At 53.2% G+C, this 18,656-nt stretch overlaps 1 protein-coding gene across 1 annotated transcript; it reads right to left on the bottom strand.

Annotated features, from left to right (window-relative positions):
• Window positions 1–13,828: 13,828 nt before the first annotated feature.
• Window positions 13,829–18,120, bottom strand: PLICBS_010158 (uncharacterized protein; the record flags this gene model as incomplete). Its single annotated transcript, XM_065601854.1, has 3 exons — window positions 13,829–16,264; window positions 16,367–16,438; window positions 17,923–18,120. The coding sequence occupies 3 exons, from the start codon at window positions 18,118–18,120 to the stop codon at window positions 13,829–13,831; spliced, it is 2,706 nt and encodes a 901-aa protein (XP_065457926.1).
• Between the last annotated feature and the right edge of the window lie 536 nt (window positions 18,121–18,656).

Here is an 18,656-nt window from a genome sequence, read left to right as displayed (position 1 = left end):
CTTCAAAGTCACGCGCTGGCTGAAAAGTCCAGGCGTGTTCCGCCCCCCACCGCTGCAAGTGGGCGAGACGATCGTCGAGACTCAGACTGGCAAGGCCGAAGCTCTGCGACAGGCCACCCTTGAGCGGAGGACGGCCGCCGACGATATTTCCGACCCATGGATACCCGTGGATGTTACCACGCACATTCCAATCCAAGCAGATGTACCGATCGAAGAGGTCCAAGACTCCTTGCTCCGCACAGGCAATACCTCACCCGGAGCCGACAACATCACGGTGCGCCTACTTCAGACGGCATGGCCTGCCATCGGCAAACACGTCCAGCGCCTGTACCAAGGCTGCCTCACGATAGGCTATCACCCTCGGAGATTCAAGGAAGCAGAAGTCGTCATGATTGAGAAGCCCGGCAAACGGGACCTCTCCAAGCCCCGCGCCTGGAGACCGATATCTTTGCTGTCCTGCCTCGGCAAAGGGCTTGAGAGGCTCATTGCTCGCCGGCTTGCCTGGGCCTCGATCCATTATGGCGTCCAGCAGCCCCAACAGATTGGTGGGCTCCCAAAACGATCAGCAGTAGACCTGGTCGCCGCCCTCATACACGATATCGAAGTAGCTCTGTCCCGCGGTATGGTCGCCACATTGGTCACTATGGACGTACAGGGCGCCTTCGACACCGTCATGCGCAACAGGCTCATACTGCGTCTGCGTCAACAAGGCTGGCCACTGAACCTTGTGAAATGGGCCGCCTCCTTCATGCAAGCCCGCTCAGCAGCCGTACGGTTCCAGGATATCACAACGCCGCCGTCCCCGCTCGAATGTGGCCTGGCCCAAGGATCTCCCGCGTCTCCCATCCTCTTTGCACTGTATATCGCCCCAATCTACCGCTTGGGAAATTCTAGCGGTCGCTTTGGATACGCAGATGATACAGCAATGCTACGGGTAGGGTGCTCGCTAGAAGAAACGACTGCTCTCGCATCTCGAGACATGCGGGAGCTCCTGGCGTGGGGCGCCTCGAATGGCGTCACATTCGACCCTGACAAGACCGAGATAATGCACTTCTCCCGCAAGAAGGACCCCGCCCGGCCGTCAATATTCCAAAATGACACAGAGATCGTCCCGGTCGACTCGATGCGCTGGCTGGGCCTCTGGCTTGACCGAAAGCTGTCGTTCAAAACCCACGTCGACGAGTGGACAGCCAAAGCCCGGCGGATAGCAAACCATCTGAAGGCCCTCGCAAACACCAGACAAGGGCCCCTCCCCAGCGCCGTCCGAAGAGCCATCAAGGCTTGTATCGAACCGACCTTGTTCTACGGAGTAGAAGCATGGTATCCCGGACAAATGGCCCCTAGCACCGGGAACGCGACCCGCCTTGTGTCCACGCAGATCAAGCACCTCGTCGATCGCTTCGACGCGGTTCTGCGACACGCCATCCGAGCAGCTCTCCCCATCTGGAAGACCACGCCCATCCCTGCCCTCCATCGAGAAGCTGGTGTTCCACCCGCGTCCATCCTGCTCGAGTCCCAAAGGATTCGTTTCTCGGCGCGCCTGAAGTCCTTGGACGTACGACACCCTCTCGTGGCGAGGACTTCCCCGAAGCCCGCCCGGGCATACCACAGCTCGATCAAACGCAAATTTCTCGTCGAGCGACGGAGTCAGAAGACCAGACTCGAGCGTACCGACGCACTCCTCCCGAACTGCGCCCGCCCGGTCCTGCTACCGCGACAATACTCCGATTCTGAAGCCAGCCCGCTCCAGACCGCAACCAAAGCCGACACTGCCGAGGGATTCCCCGAATGGCTCAAGAGCGCCGCGGTCGGAAAACTTATCGTATACTCCGACGGATCGCAACTGCCGAGCGGGGCCGTAGGCTATGGATTTACGGTCCAGCGGAACGAGCAACCCATAGCCCACGGCTCTGGCCGACTAGGGCCTGCCGAGGTGTTCGATGCAGAGGCAGTCGGGGCCCTGGAGGGCCTACAAGCCGCCATAGCTGCTGCCACCAACACGACAAGCATCGTAGTATGCATCGACAATCTTGCAGTGGCCACCTGTTTGCGCGGGAACCCAGCCGACTCGTCGCAGGACGCATTTACCAAGTTCCAGGACCTGGCGAAAGCACACGGAGACGTCGAGGTCCGCTGGATCCCAGGACATACCGGCATACCAGGCAATGAGGAGGCCGACGGCCTCGCCAAAGCTGGTTGCCTGCTGCCTGAGCCGCCCGGAGCCGTACCATCACTGGCTCACCTGCGCCGACTGGCCCGACAACAGCCCAGAGATGCCTTCAAAGCATGGTGGACGACCGAAGCCCCAGAGTCGTACAGGCCGCTGCACCTCGAGGTGACCACAAGCTGCCCACCAGAACTCATGCTCCCCCGAGCAACGCTCCACAGTGTCCTCGCGGCGAGGTCTCGCCACGGAGACTTTGCCGACTACCACGAGCGTTTCAATCACGACGACGCACGTCTTGACTGCTCATGCGGACGTCGCAAAGCGCCAGAGCACCCATTCTACTGCAGGAAGATACCGCCACGGCTCCGGATGAGGCTTGCACCCTCACCGGCCGAAGCGATTCACCATGCAGTAGGCAAGGGCTTCGAAGCCTTCGTCGCGATGACGTCAGAAAGCTCCTTCTTCCAAAGGATCTGTCAACGCCATTAGACGACTGCCGTTCCCTTTCGTTTTTCGTTTCGTTTTTGTTTCGTGTTTTGTGTTTTGTGCTTTCTGATTGCTGGTCGCGGTCGAACGAAGGGCGCTGCAACGCCCCTCACTCGGCCGAGGCCCTCCAATCCAGCTGCAAGTTGCGGCCGGAGAGGAAACGCCTTCCCAGACTCATCGCATTTGATGAGCATAGATTGCGACAGAAAGTCGCTTGCACCTCCACATCCCGCTGACGGGTGCGAGGCTCCGACGAAAGAGCGCCTTTGAGCCGGTGAGATGCTAGATGGTGTTTGTTTTGAAACGAGGACGCGTTGGAGATTACGGGGCGGTGGGGAATCGGTCGCTGGCGCCTCAGGCAGCAAGCCAACTTTGGCTGCTAACCTAGACAATCGGCAAGAAACCAGCCGCCATACATCTTGATCCAGCAGCATCTTTGTACATTAGAATCAGCAGCCTAGCACGTCCTTTGCCCCAATAGGGACTTTCAGCTATCACTATAGCTCCCGGAAGTTAAATTATCGTATCGTATCGTATCGTATCGTACCGGATTGCGGATGACCAGCTCTCCCATGGAAAAGACTGTCGCGTCATGGTGTCGAAGAACGACATCACATTTGTCATTGGAGCAATATACTGCGTTATTCCTTAGACTGCTCTCGGCGGTATAGAACGGTTTTGTTTGGCCCGCAGTATCAGCGAAAGCCCGCATCTCCATGCGCAGGGAGCCTGGCTCGACTTGTCCGTACGTCCCATATCGAAACCCTCTGAAAGAAACAGCAGACGTGCTCGCATCCATTTCACTGTCCACGGGGCGGTCAATGCTTTGCTTCGGAGTAGTTGTGACGTATTGTACGAGACAATGTCGACTATGGGCACGCTGGCAAGGTGCAGGTCGTTTCAGTTCTCAACGAATCGCAACGGGAAGTAACAAAAATAAAATGATGCGGGGCAGTAAAGAAAATTCTAGCCGCTGAGAACCCGAAGAATGCGAAGCAAAACTTCCACGATCGCCGACCTCCGCCATGGTGTGAGATGGTAGAGCCAGTAGAAATATAGCTTGCGGCGGTGAAAGGCGGAAAATGGGACTGGCGAAGCCTGGTGCGGTAGCCCCGTTGTACACTCTCCGCACCGGCTGCAAACTTTGTTTCGCCCTTCCGTCTGCACTCCGCCGTCGTGCGCCATATTCCGCGCACGACAACTTCTTAAAGTTTGGCCAATCCACAGCTGTATTTTCGTTCCGTGCTTCATATGGTCCGCCACCTAATAACTTTCGCTCGTCAGCCTAGGCTCAAATTAAGTTTGGTAGTCACCTGATGTACCGGAATGTGGCTCTGAAGAGAGGTCATGCAAACAAACCTCTTGTCGATATGTGACGGGGCCGGCGCAGTATCACGTCGATGCAGTATCTTCCAATTGCCATCATGCGATAAACCTTTCCGATTCCGGATGCTGCTTAGGAGATATGCCTCGAATGCAGGTACGACTCGCTTGCCAGCGTCGTCGTGAGAAGCGAGCAAAGGTACTTCTTCCGGATTCACAGCCGATGGCATGGGGCAAAGTCATGGTTGCCTGAAGCATCGGGAGCATTCTGGTGACATTCAATTCAGTGCGATGGGAAATCCCCTTGTCAGAGGTGAAAGGACAATGAAGAAGCCTGCCTGTATGATCGCAGCCGGCGGGAATCAACGAGTGAATTACGAGCTGAAGTAGAACAGTTGAAGAAGAGTGTCGAAGATAACCAACAGGTCATTCGAGCACTTGTGTCGGCGCAAGAAGATCAACCAGAATACCGAAGCCCCCGACATCGTTCGACAATAAGCGACAAATCCGTAAGCGACTACTTCGTGGGACGTGGCAAGGCCGCTACCGACAGCTCTGGCTTGTCATCGGGCTCAGGTTCAACGGCAGTGGCAAGCTTCGGCGTTACCAGAATCCATGAGCCTGTCGATCCTAGTTGTTTTGGCCACTTGCGCTCGTGGAAGTTCTGTCCGCCTGGGTCTGAGCTTCTTTCCGGAACACCAGAACAGACATCTATACTGTCTCTCCCGCCACTTCCAATTGATGCATATGGCTCTGGAGCTCAGACAGATCGATGGACTCGAACGGGCTGGACGAAAGCCCACGTAAGGCACCTTATTGACTCCCTGGTTACCTGGGAGCACCTCGTGTTTGGTCTCCTCTCCCGAGAGACATTTCTCCTATTACCACGTGCGAGCTATAACATATTGCGACAATTCCGCATATGCCAGGATGTCAGCGACAGCCCATGCGCAATTGCTCAGATTGCATCAAGTCACGAATCGGCGAAGATCGCCGAAAGTCTTCTTCGAGAAGCAAGGTCCGTATGGAATGAGAGTCTCAAAGACTAATACAGTGGTGGCATTCAGCTGTTAGCCATTTTGTGCAAAGGGCGCTTGATTAGGTCTGCGGGTCACTGGAGCGCTCGCTTGTCCTACTTTGGCTGATGATCATTCCCGCGGAAAGCGGGCGTGCCAGCCTCGCGAGATTTTTCTGGCTTTCTGTGAGATTCCAGGCACGTCGGCTTCGGAGGAGCGCAACTAGCACATCTACGAACACAAGCTGCGGGCGCAACATCAGCCAAGCAGGCGCCCATTATTTGCCAGTCCAGCATCTGATGATGTATCAACTAAAAGTATGCGTGCTGTTTGATTTGCAACTTCCGATTTGGCGACTTCCCTACTGACGTCACCGAATCCACGCCAATACATCCAATATCAGGTGTACCTATGTCCATCTAGCCACTTTGAGTCTGTCTGTGTGAGCAAAGAGTGACTCGAAGGGCAAAAGACTTGTGAAGATCGATGATGCCTGAGTCCCCAGACACGGTAATTGTTATCTGTTCGTATCCTTTGCGTTGCTATGTTGTCCAGCTCCCGGCGACATATGGATCTGCGTTACTAGCTGCCTCCTCTGACAAAGTTGCGAATGAGAATGGCTGGAAAGGCACTCCCGAGAAGTCTGCAAACCTAGAGAACGACTCGACCCATGTCAGCCTGAGAGAGTGTAGCATAGCACTGGTACCCTCCATGCACACCAACAGAGCGATCGCTGTGTGACTTGTCAATGTCCGTTGAGTAGCGGTGAAGTTGTTGGCTCAGCTTACTCAGGATAAACCATACATAAAATAAGACGACCACCATAAAGACACCTATAAGACCATCCATCTTCACGGCTTGGGCAAGAGTCATGTTCCACAGTACCACTGTTAGTTGCTGATGAGACAGCGATAGAGCCCAGAGACGCAAATAGGATGCCGTGTGGGCTACGCAATTTAGGCAAAATTCTACAGAAAGATGGTAAGAACTCGGGTTCTCCGTCATGAAGACATGTTTTCTTGGCGTACCAATAGTGTTGATGGCTTGGCGAATCATAACGTCACCAAATTCGAATCGCTCATGATCTTCACCAGCTTTAGCGACTTCTGTCGAACAGGCCCCGCCAGTTTCACGATTTTCGCAGCTTTCGTTTACGTGTACCGAAGTCCCATGCTCATCAGATCGACCTAGAGCAGTACTGGAGGCGCCGATGCCGCGATTGCCATTTATGCGCCCCCGACGGTGAAGCCAATAGAGATAAAATGGCCGTACAAAGAGCAGAACCGGGATTTGTGCAAAAGCCAGTATGATAAGAAAAACCTGGACATATTCTTGCCCCGCGTATAGACGGCCATCAAGATCTCCGGGCTTAAGAAACATGTAAATGAGCATGTTCAGAAGACTTGGAGGTTGAACGTCGGTGCCAAGCCAATCCACTGACCACTTGTACACGATGCAGATTACAAGATAACCGAAAATGGCCTGGAAAAATATCATCCTTGGAAGGAAGCTACCCCAGATATCAATGTGCTTCTTGAAAAACATGGCGTTGACCAAGGCGAGACAAAGTGAGTAGGTCATATGACACCAGCCGAGGATTATACTCATCTTCATCTTGTAGCTGTTGCTGAACAAAATATTGTTTTCTGCTCGATGCCACGCCCAGTCTACACCAATTGGGTAGCGGTAATCATGGTCGTTTAATCTTGCAGGTGCAGACCCTTCTTTCTGCCACCCCTTCAGTGATTTGAACGACCAAGCACTGTCAAACAGAGTTATCGGCTTTGAGAAGATCTCATTGTATATGAGGCCAGAAAATATGGAAAATATTGCCATGGCGAGCAAGATATATCGGCCGTAGAAGAGTATGGCGAACGGTTCGAATCTAATCCTTGCCAGAGGCTTTTCCCAGTAAATTATGGTCAACGCTGCAAGGAGCATAATAATAGCGTGCCCAAGATCGCCGAACATGACGGCAAAGAGAAATGGTAATGTGACGATAGTAGGGACGGTCGGGTTTATCTCTTGATAGGTAGCCGTCCCGTACGCAGCGACCAAGGCCTGGAAGCCCTCGGTATATTTGCTGGTCTTTACATACGTGGGGGGCTTATTGTCGGATCGGATCTCGATGATAACCGGTGTAGAGGAAGTACGCCTCTGTGTGGCGCTCTGGAGGGCAGACGTGATAAGATGCAAATTGTTCCTGGGGCACCACGCTTCGGCAAAGAATATCTGACCTGTACGTGGGAAAGAGAACTGATTCAAAGCCGTATAAACAGCCTTTTCTCTTTCAATAAGCGCGGCCCACGTAGGCAGAAGGTGCGAAATGTGATCGAGCTCCGCCGCAAGGTTCGCCTTGGTGCTATGAAGAACACTCCGGATATCATCTAGGCTGTCATTTGCTTGGTTGATCTGCGCGCACCGGAGTGCATGAGTTTCGCGAACATCGTAGACTCTGGCTCCCATGGATTCCGATATCTTCCGGACCCTGGCAAGGTTATCTTTTCCTTGAGCGACAACGAAAAAAACACTCCTCTCCACGAAGCCTTCATGCGCAGCGTCCATCGATGCCGCTGAAATCTCCGATTGTTCCATGTACAAATTACCACGAAGAGTCCTCCATAGGATACGCTCGAGGACGATTACCCGATGCCTGGAGATGGCACCAGCGACGAAGCCGGTGCTCACAGCGTACAGCGATGTTCCGACTTCAAGATCCACACCGTCTTGCTCCACGTCAGAGAGTAACGGTACTTCGGCACCGTTCCTCGATGTTGTGCTGTTGAGGTGCTGAAAGAAGCCGTTAGCTTTTTTAAGCACCCAGCACCATTCGGCGAGGCTGCATTCACGCGACTTGAGAGTCTCGCAATTGTCGCTTAAAATAGATACATGCCGCTCAAGCTCCCCAGTCCGCTCGACAAGATCGTCAATTTCCGTGGGTGACGACCGTGGAAGCGTCGTAGGGTCAGCATAGCGTTTGGGAGCTTCAATCCCAGTCCTCTCAATTTGCTCAAAGAAATATTCTGTACTCGGTTAGGCTGAACGACCTGCCCCAGAATATGACTTACGCAATTGTCGTTGGACACCGTGAAGACGTCGAATTTGCAGCGTAAACGGCCGCTGCGAGGTAATGACTTGCTCGTTGAGCTGGTTACAATAAGCCAGTCTATACGTATTAAGAAGATGATCGGAGACTAACATCGCAGAACTGGCACGATCCAAGATCTCCAAGAGCCATAACAACCTCCCGGCGAGTTTCGGTGGTCATATACAGCCGCACCAGGGTCATTTCCGCTGATCTGAACGAAGCATCCTGTGCTGGGGTCATGGTGTCGCATCTGACGTATATGCCACTTGACCCTAAAATCGTCTTGCTGCTAGAGCCACGCCAGCGACGAAATTCTTATAAATCTGCCTTCAGCGCACGGTGTAGGGGTAGGGGCCGCTCGACACTGGCCTTCGAAGTTAGCGCTTCTAGTGGCGGCCCGTTATGGCTGAATGGCGATACCATGGCGTGATGGGGCTGGAACGCCACATAAGCGGACCTCAATACAACAGACGCTGCGAAGCGCTTATTTGGATGGCGTCACCTTCCGCATGGGTCTCTCTGCTCCGTCCGCACCCAATGTCAGTCGTGAGACCGAGAAACAGGTTTTGACGGCCAAGTTCCTTGTCGCTGCGGTAGCATTATCGACTTGGCCTCCACATCTGTTATGCCTTGAGTTGGTACAAGTGCCCGCCCGAATGAAGCAGTCGATTTCATCTGTTATCAACAATGTACCACAGGTTAATGCAGAATGAAGAAATGCGCCCGGCCTGGATATTTCCTGGGTTAGTGTCGGAGGCGGGATTATTGGAGCCGAGCTTTTGTCTAAGGACGCCGGCATAAAATAAACTCGCGACCATGGACAAAACATCGAATGTTTACCAACTCGATTTGTAGCGCCAGCCACCCGGCCCGCGGAAGACGGCCCCGGTATGCCTATGACAAATGGGTACGGTTCTGTTGGCCGAGCGGCAGCAGCTGGTTGTACAACCCGCAGTATGCAGTTGCTAGTGCGATTATTTCATAGTTGAAAAGAAAGAACACAATCGGTAACTCCGGCGGTGACTTGCGGACAAAACCCACTTTCAGCCGGTTGCTTTATTCTCAGAAGCCCTTTGAAGTCTTCGTTGCTTGGTCATTTTACATCAATGTACAGCCACAGCTAGACTGATACTAACCCTTCATCTTCAGAATCCAAGGCATGAGTCCGAACATCAGCATGTCAAAAACGTACAATGCCCTAGCGGCTCCATCCAAACCTGCCTCTGCATCCTCATCTGCAGCGATCCTCTCTCGTGCCAATCCATGTCCAATGAGTTCCATGCAGAACATCATTCCCAAAGCCAGTATTCCGACCACGAGTGTCACAGTATGATCGGCGGGGATACTGTAATGAGTACCCAACCACTTTGCCCAAATAATGATGGCAATGAACATGAATGGTGCCTCAAACACTTTCGCCTTATATGGTGGCAAACGCCATCGCGGTATTATATAGAGCTCGCGAACGACACCAGCGAAGCAGCCTGTAGCAAATACGACGGCAGAATAAACAAAGGCGAGGCGAAATAAAGCCGTGTGAGGAACGTGTATGCCTTCCCAGGTGATGTAAGTATTAATCACCATGTCTTTGAAAATGGCACTCTCGTACGCATGGGAACGTGTGACTCGAAATTTGGGTATGGTTGGCCCGTACCGGGCACGAAAAGACAGTGCATCAAATGTGAAGTTCTGCAATTTTGCTTGGACAACGCACGGCTGTTAGTTGTTGCCTGCAAGGCGACGGATTATATTCTAGGTGGTTCCCATAAAATTAGTGGTAATTGTCCAACTGATTGAGTGGTTTCTCGTGTTATCGGTCTAGACCCCTTTCGATGCGCTGATGAACAGCCCATTGTATGGCCAGCAAACTCAATATCGCACACTGCATTTGAGATAGCTGGCACCCTTATTCGCAAGGTAGACTGACACAAATTAGCCACAGCTGTTCAGACTCGACTGCGGGGATATGCAGCTGGCGCTGACTCGCTGCCTCACACAGAATGGCGACTTTGTAAAGCTCGCATCACAAGCCTATTTCGCTGAAAGCTATGGTCAGACTTGCAGGCTCGTCCATGCCAATACATACACTATTGAAGAGGCTGACGGCAGTTTGGCTGGTAATTTGTTCACGCGAAATGTGCGCAATTCGACGACAACGCGAACCCGGGGTCGGCCTGTCAGCATTCGGCAATATTGAACACCAACACGTGCTGCCACTCGAAATCAGTTCCCCGACGACACCTGAAATCGTGTTACTTGCTTCCACTAGTCCCTCTCTGGGGTTTCATCAGCGTCATATAAGACATGGCGAATTCAAGCCGTCTCTTGAATTCTTATTGAGTGACCTGCTAGGTGCCCGTCATTGGTTTGTAGCACGCACTATACGTTAATGCCTAGCTCAGTGGCCCCTCCGAAGGTGGCCTGGGGCGCCGATGTTGGGTGATTACAACTGGTCACAGTTTGTCTCGAAGCCGCACCGCCGATGCCGCAGTGGCATGCACTACGACTCGTCGCCAGTAGTGTTTCCCATACGGGAAGTTCTGACCAGGACAGGTAAGGTTTCGTGTATTTCAACCTCGCCAACATCCAAAAAAGAAAAAAAAAATAAAATATAATAGGCAGACCGTAGTCAGAGCTTCTGCAATCGAGTGTCTAGACTCTTTCCCAGCACCGAATCAATGTGAGCTTTTGCCACAGCGGCCAGAGACGCATTTAAGGTTGATGGCAGGCCCTTTCCAACCACAATGCGCGGCGGCGATATCCGCTTGGCGTGTCGCATCCCGCTAATAGTCAAGCACCCAACCGGCACTGCCAGTTCTGTTTTTGCCTGAAGTGCACGGCCAAAACCATGATAATATTTGAACAGCCGCTAATGACTTAATGAAAGCGAGAATAGTTCAAGCTAAAGGGTGTCTTGGGCCTCTGTATCTCTAATCACCACAAAGCTCAATGCAACCGTCCGAATTGCGGGTTCCGGAAGCCTCTATTGGCCAACTTGCTTCTGCTCTCCCTAGAGTTTGCTGGCTTGAAGCTTCGGTCAGCTCATGTTCCTCCAGCAAGCCACCAACCCCAGCCCTGTCTCCTGATCACGAGTGGGCAAGCGCCACCGGCGTGCTTCGTCAAAAATATCGTCAAATGCAGTTCGCGGTTAGTTGGCAGGCAAACGATTCCTAACGCAGTAATCCGAGCGTAGTGTGAAGCCGTCAAGGCTTCATGTGCGTAGTCGACGTGGCTTCCAGAGTCACCAACATGGATCCCCCGGCTTAGGTCTGCCAACAGAAGGCAACGTGTCCTCAACCTCCGATGTTATTCCGATGTAGCAGCTAAACTACTGGAGCGGCTCAGAACAAATTCCATAGTCAATGGATCACTCTCCTAGCCTTATCCTGTGACCTTACGTTCCACCGCAAACCTCCAGCCAGAAAGGCTAATCGTACCGCGCTCGTCTATCGCCTGCTTGAATGCACAATAGCCGCGATGGCATCCGAAACCCTGTATTTGCCGGACGGGCAGACGTTCAATGTCAGTCCTGTCTTTGCTGGTGTCCGCTTCCACAGCCAAGCGTACAATATATATAGCCATCCGTTCCCAGCCGGTTGGACCGTCGTGCTGCATACCGAGGACACTGTCACGACCAAGCAGGAAAGTAAGATCCTCGATGGCGACAGCAACTCGGCAAATGAGACTACCGCGCTCAACATCAGCACCACACCCAAGAGGTGCTGCGGTCACAGTGACGGTCAAGAAAATCGCTCTACTTCCACCCGGCAATTCACCCGCCCGACGCTCGACTGTGATAGCCTTTTCATCTCGTCCTTCGCCAACCCGCCGAGTGCAGAGTTCAAGCCTGCATCCAGCCCAACACGTCACATCGCTATGATGCTTTGGGTTACGCTCTATTGGTACTTTCACCAGCCCGATCCAACGGACATGGGTCAGTCGTGCAACACCGCGGTAAGCAAGAAGCCGCGCTGCGATTGGAGGGTCATTATCCGATGCGACGGGATCTTGCGCGGTCGCAATATCATACCTAAGCTCGAGCGCATGGGCCTCATCGCAGCATTGGACTCTTCTGTTGGCGCCTGCCATGGTGATGCTAGCGGTGGTTTCGCCCGCATGTTCGTCTCGAAGCGCATGTTTTGGCAGATTCCTGGCCGCCTCTTTCTCTTTATCCTCGAACCAATACGCGGCCAGACACACTATGGTAACTCTTCCTATTCCGCTACTCCCAGTACCAGCCGCCCTTCCTCTCCAGATCGCACCAGTCCTTTACATGAAGCCGGTCTCATGACGCCGTCGGCACAGAGCCAAAATTTCCTTGATCCGGACAGTCCTGGCGCCAAAAGCACTTGCGCGCCATTACTGGTACCTCCAGCCTTTCCTGTGACAGCCTACTACTCCACCTCCTACCTGCCGACCTACTACCCACCTGCGCCGCTACAATATATTTTCACCAACGGCACTTGCCATCCGCTGCGTCCGAAGCCGCCACACATGGGCGAGATCTTCTACACCCGCTATGTCCCCAGTGTGGGCCAGTATCTGTCATTTCGCGTGGCCTCGTTGTCGCCGTTACCCGTCCCATACCTCGGCCCAGTGTGCACCGGCAGCGACTACATAACGCCAGAGGAGCGGCATCTGATGACACTCAGTGATACAGAGCTACTGAGTAGCTGGCACTCGAGGCGGCGCGTGTGCGGGGAATGGGCCGACTATGGGCCTCAGCAGCTCAATGTCGCGCTGCGGTCACAACATTCGTTTCCCGCCATAGGCATGTGGGGCGGTGTGCCCTTCGGCTACTTTGAAATCTATTGGGTCAAGGAGGGCAAATTACGGCGAACAATGTCTAGCAGTCGCAGCAATACCGGTGATTGGGATCGCGGGTTGCATGTGATGATGGGCCAGGAATGGGCAGAACGCGATGTAGCCCAGTGGTTGTCTGGGCTTCTGCATTGGTGTTGGATGGCGGATAGCCGGACTATGAACCTACATATCGAGGCACCAATGAACAGCCAGAGGTGAGCAACCTGAGAAGCGACAGGGCCAGTTTAACAGGTCACAGGACACTGAAGCGTCTGAACGATCTCGGTTTCGCTAGGGAGAGGCGTATCGCCTTTTCGTATAAACAACCTTGCGCTCTGCGATTGCGGAGAGAGATGTGGGAAGGGCCAGCGTTGTAGGCCGCCATCAAGGAATGGTAGGGTTACCGAATACAATCATTGCCCGGACTTATTGTCGTGAAGAAATGACGGCAATAAACAAATATGTAGTTGCGGTATATCACTATACGACGCCTTCGCAAGCTCGGCTGAAGGCAGACATCTAAGGGTCCTTGGACGTCTATCTGATTGGTATTGACTCGCAGCAACACCTGCCACTAGCATGGGATTTGCATTGATATGTAGGCGAGTGACATGGTCGAAGGGCAACCAGGTAACTAGATTACCAAATCACACTGAATCTGAGTTCCCCACTTTGCTCACCCGCCTCTGGTCGCCTTGGTGCTGAAGAAGCATGTGTCGACGCACTAACTTTACTCATGTCGATCTGGGCCCTCGCCTCGTATTGTGCTGACGTCGTTCTTGAACGCGCCTATACTGATTTCAGAGCAGCGTGCTCCGAGTCACCGGTTAATGCCCTTGTAAACCAAGTGACAATCTGGAAGAAAAGCAAGTGACAATCAGGAAGAAAAGGACACATATAACCCGGCACTGCTGTACCACCACCCTGACTAGCGACTGAAACCCATCAAAGTACCGACCCGCGCGATACGTGCACCTGCTCGCTAGCAGCCACGTGCCCTTTCACAGCAAGAAAGCTATCTGGACTGACAGAAATTGAATCAATGCCGCAACCGACCAGGAACCTGGCGAACTCTGGATGGTCGCTCGGTGCCTGTCCGCAGATGCCAACCTTGCACCCTTTCGCTCGAGCAACCGAAATGGCTTCCCTGATCATCCATTTAACCGCCTCGTCTTGCTCATTGAACAGGTCGGCCAGCTCTCCAGAGTCGCGATCAACGCCCAGAGTCAGCTGTGTCAGATCATTGGATCCGATAGAGAAACCGTCGAAGTGCTCTGCAAATTGTGCGGCTAGGATCACATTGGACGGCACTTCGCACATGACGTAGACCTTCAGACCTTTCTCCCCGCGCTTGAGTCCGTTCTCCGCCATGACTTCCAGAACACTCTTGGCTTCAACAGTAGTGCGGCAGAAAGGTATCATAACGACAGCATTCGTGAATCCCATCTCATCGCGCAACTGCTTAATGGCGCGACACTCGAGCGCGAAGCCATCCCTATAGCGCGGCGAGTAGTAGCGCGATGCACCGCGGAAGCCAATCATAGGATTTTCCTCGGTTGGCTCGAACTCGACGCCACCAATCAGCCCGGCATATTCGTTTGTTTTGAAATCGCTCATGCGGATGATAGCTGGCATGGGATAGACTGCCGCGCAGAGGGCTGCGAAGCCGTGCGATAGCTTGTCCACAAAATAATCAGGCTTCTTGTCGTATCTGGCAGTCAAGCGACCAATTTCTTCTTTGGCTTGAACGTCTTTCAGTCGGTCGAAGTGGACGAGCGCCATGGGGTGGACTCGGATTGCGTTGGTAACAACGAACTCCATCCGAGCAAGGCCGATGCCATCGACTGGGAGTCGCCACCAACGAAAAGCGGCTGCTGGGTTGGCAAGATTGATCATGACATTGGTCCGAGTTACCGGTAGTCGAGTTAAATCCATAGTCTCGGTCTCTATATTGGCACTTCCCTCGTATACGAAGCCGCGATCGCCCTCGGCGCAAGAAACAGTGACGTCCTGCCTGCTGTGGAGTACGTACGTGGCATTACCACAGCCCACGATGGCCGGTAACCCCAGCTCACGGCTGACGATGGCGGCGTGCGAAGTACGTCCGCCATGGTCAGTGATAATCGCCGCGGCTCTCTTCATGACGGGCACCCAGTCCGGGTCGGTTGCTCCGGTCACGAGAATGGAGTTGTCGACGAACTTGCTCAAGTCCTTGGTCGATTCGATTAGGCAAAGTTGACCTGAGATGGCCGCGTCCCCGACGGAATGGCCAGCGACCAGAACGCGGCCCGCGTTGCTAACTTTGTATGTCTTGAGCATAGCTGGGGCGCGACGCGATTGTACTGTCTCCGGCCGAGCTTGGACGATAAACAGCTCGTCCATGATGCCGTCTTTGGCCCATTCTATGTCCATCGGGAAACCGTAATGCTGCTCAATCGTGCATGCCCAGCGTGCCAACTGGAGGATTTCCCGGTCGTTCAACACAAATGCGTCTTGTTCTGCCTTCGAGGTGGGCACGTTGCGAGTCGGTGTCTCCGCTGCACCATATACCAGCTTGAGTGCCTTCTCTCCACACCTCTTTTCAAGTATAGGAACTAAGTCTGCTTGTCGCAGCAGCGGCTTAAAGACCTGGTATTCGTCCGGGTTCACCGTACCCTGTACGACATTTTCACCGAGCCCCCATGTGGCATTGATGAGCACGATCTTGTCGAAACCCGTTTCAGTGTCGATGGAAAACATGACGCCAGAGCCGCCCACGTCTGATCGAACCATGCGTTGCACTCCAATGGAGAGTGCAACTCTCATGTGATCAAATCCCTTGGCCTGGCGATAGCTAATGGCTCTGTCAGTGAAAAGAGAGGCATAGCAACGTCGGCAGGCATCCATGAGTGCATCTTCGCCCGAGATATTCAAATAGCTCTCCTGTTGACCAGCGAAGCTTGCATCAGGAAGATCCTCGGCTGTCGCACTCGAGCGAACGGCGACGCTCAGATTGTCCACTCCAGCATCGGCTGAGAGCCTGCGATATGCGTCTTTGATGGCCGTGGCAGCATCAGCGGGCCACGTACCGCCTAGAAACAGACGGCGCACCATGTTGCCAGTCTCGGCGAGATTGAGCCTCCCTTGTTGCCAGTCCGTGACCAGTGTAGCAATCTTTTTCCTGATGCCGTTGCTTTCCACATAGTGCCAGTATGTGTACGAGGTCGTTGCAAACCCAGGTGGTACAGGGATCCCCTTAGCCCAGAGAGTGCTGATCATCTCGCCGAGCGAGGAGTTCTTTCCGCCAACTATGGCTCCATCGTTACGCGTCAGTTGAGCAAAACCTCGAACAAATTGGCCACCTGATGCGGCGTCTGCTTTGACTCCTTGGGTCGGCGCCATCTGCGTCCAGATTGTATAGCAGCGGCCTGGTGAATGTTCGAATATCCAGGCTTGTGCTGTCAAAGCAACTTGACACAACCAGTTTGCTACTGCGAAACTCACGTTGCGAAGAGGGTATATGGAGATTAGAGGCTCGGAAATCAGCTTGATGTGTTTTGAGTGCGTGAGCGAAACCTGTGCTGCGTGGTCAGCGAGGCGTTAAACACACACTATGTAAAGGATACATTCACAAACGCAGGGAAACCAATGACATCATATAACAGGTGATAGTCGTATCACGCCACCTTTTCTGGTTGCGACGGTTCAGCCGGCTGGCTTACCGGTGCTGAAGCCACAACAAGCCAGGCGTAACTTGTAGAATTGCGATCAACTTGATACGGTAATGCTAAAGTCCAGCCGACATATATTGTACTATCATTCAGACTTTTGTCGTAATTATGTGATGCACCTGGCCGACCCTCTGGCCATGGCACGCACCGGCGCTGTATCCGTCGGAATGCGAATGTACCAGTCCAAGTTTTGTCGCGATCCTCAGATACACTACGACGCGCTGCTCCGCAATGACCGTTGAGTAAGAAATTGCGTAGAACCTATGGCGCGTTTGGAATAAATTTATTACGTTATTGAACGAGTGAGTTTGATTATCTTGATGCATCAATCGCCGTTCCATAAATAGTCTGGTCAACCTTGAAATGTGCAATCTTCATCCATCTAAGCCGGGTCTTACCTGGCGCAACGGACACATGTCCGATAGAAACCACTGAGCCCTTCGGCGCAACATCATAGTGCGTCCTAGTTCTCGTGGAGGCGGTCAATGGTATGCCGAAGAGCCTTGGCAGACTCCGTAATGCTAGCTTCCTCCTTCGAAGACATCGGCGGCTTGATGGTTCTGGTGATACCAGTCCTACTCAGAACCGCAGGCATGCTGAAGCAACACCCGAATTCAGGCTGGAAATGGCTGATTGGACGAACATTCCGTTTGTCCAGAAGAATTGACGAGCAGATGCTACACACCACAGAGCCGAGGCCGAAGGGACACGATCCCTTTGCTCGTATGATCTCTTTGGATCGGTTCTTGCACGCATTCTCCAGTTCATACCGGTCTAACGACTCCTTGTGTGGGTTGAATTCGTGAAGGGGCATAGAGCCGATTGTGGCAGCTGACCATGCTACTACTTGGGCGTCGCCTTCTACCCCTAGGATGAATATTCCTATTGAATTTGCTGCAACCTAGTCTGGTCAGTATCTTCAGTTCCAAGCGGTGTGGGGGTCACATCCGATAGAAAAGGCGTACTTCGAGTCTGTTAGCGACCAATCCGCGAAGACGTAAAGAATCGAGAAATGTGCCCGATCCTAAGACCTGAGACACCGGAAGCCCGGAGATTTTTTGGACAAGAGAGGTGAGGAGATCAACTGGGTTTGAAACCACGACCAGGATGCTGTCTGCCTTAAATGGCACCATTGCGTCTATCACGCTCCGGACAAGTGAGACGTTGCGATTCATTTGTTCGACCCTAGTTTGACCTTGAGACACTTTGTGAGACTGTGCTATGCTCGAGCGTTCTCTTCATGGTTGCCGTACCTAGCGTATACTTGGACCCTGCGGTAATGATTACGATGTCGCATTGTCCAGCTTCTCGGTGTGTCGCCGATCGCACCCTCGTTTGGCTGCCATGGCCGTACGACACGTCGGAGAGGTCGCGGACTTGGCCATCCCTCCTCTCGATATCTTCGTCCACGAGAAGGAGCTCGCTGGCCAGGGACTGAAGGATGAGACCATAAGCGATTGCACCGCCAACCTGTCCCACGCCGACAACGGCAATGTGGCGATTTCGAGAAGTGCTTCCAGGCCACATTTTGGGTGGCTGTATTGTTGACTGATTTTGCAAGACAAACGTGTTCTGTTACAACTTGTTCTTCACAGTGTTCGAAGCGAGGGATGTGCTCGGCAATTGTGCAGTTCTGGCCGAAATGTCCACAGGAACAAGTGATCCTCACGATGGTGTAACAGTGACCGCATGAAAGTGGCTGAAATGTAGCGTGATATCCAGCATGCGTCTCCAGAAAGAGTACGCCAGAGGGTGCGCCACCCGATTCACCTCTACGAATGCGCACATCCAGCCGAAATGAGGGTTCGTGGCACTCGTATTTTAGCTGATTATCGCGACGACATTGTGCGAGGTCACTTATCACGTCCCGGTACGTGCCCGTAGCTGGCAACTCAGCTGCGGCTGCGAAAGTCAGCCACAAAGTTAAACTCGCATGACCAAGACCCCGTCGCGCCACAAGCAGCCATTTGTGCCACCTGCTTTGGTTTCCTAAGGCCTAATTCTAGAAGGGAGAGAGATGGAGGCTGCGATCGGCGTCAAACGTTGCGGCCGACAACATCAAT

This window comes from Purpureocillium lilacinum (genome assembly GCF_023168085.1).
Source record: "Purpureocillium lilacinum CBS 284.36 DNA, scaffold_8, whole genome shotgun sequence".
In the NCBI taxonomy this organism is placed as follows: domain Eukaryota; kingdom Fungi; phylum Ascomycota; class Sordariomycetes; order Hypocreales; family Ophiocordycipitaceae; genus Purpureocillium; species Purpureocillium lilacinum.
The sequence above is the reverse complement of the archived record's forward strand: the minus strand, read 5'-3'. Positions and strand labels throughout refer to the sequence as shown.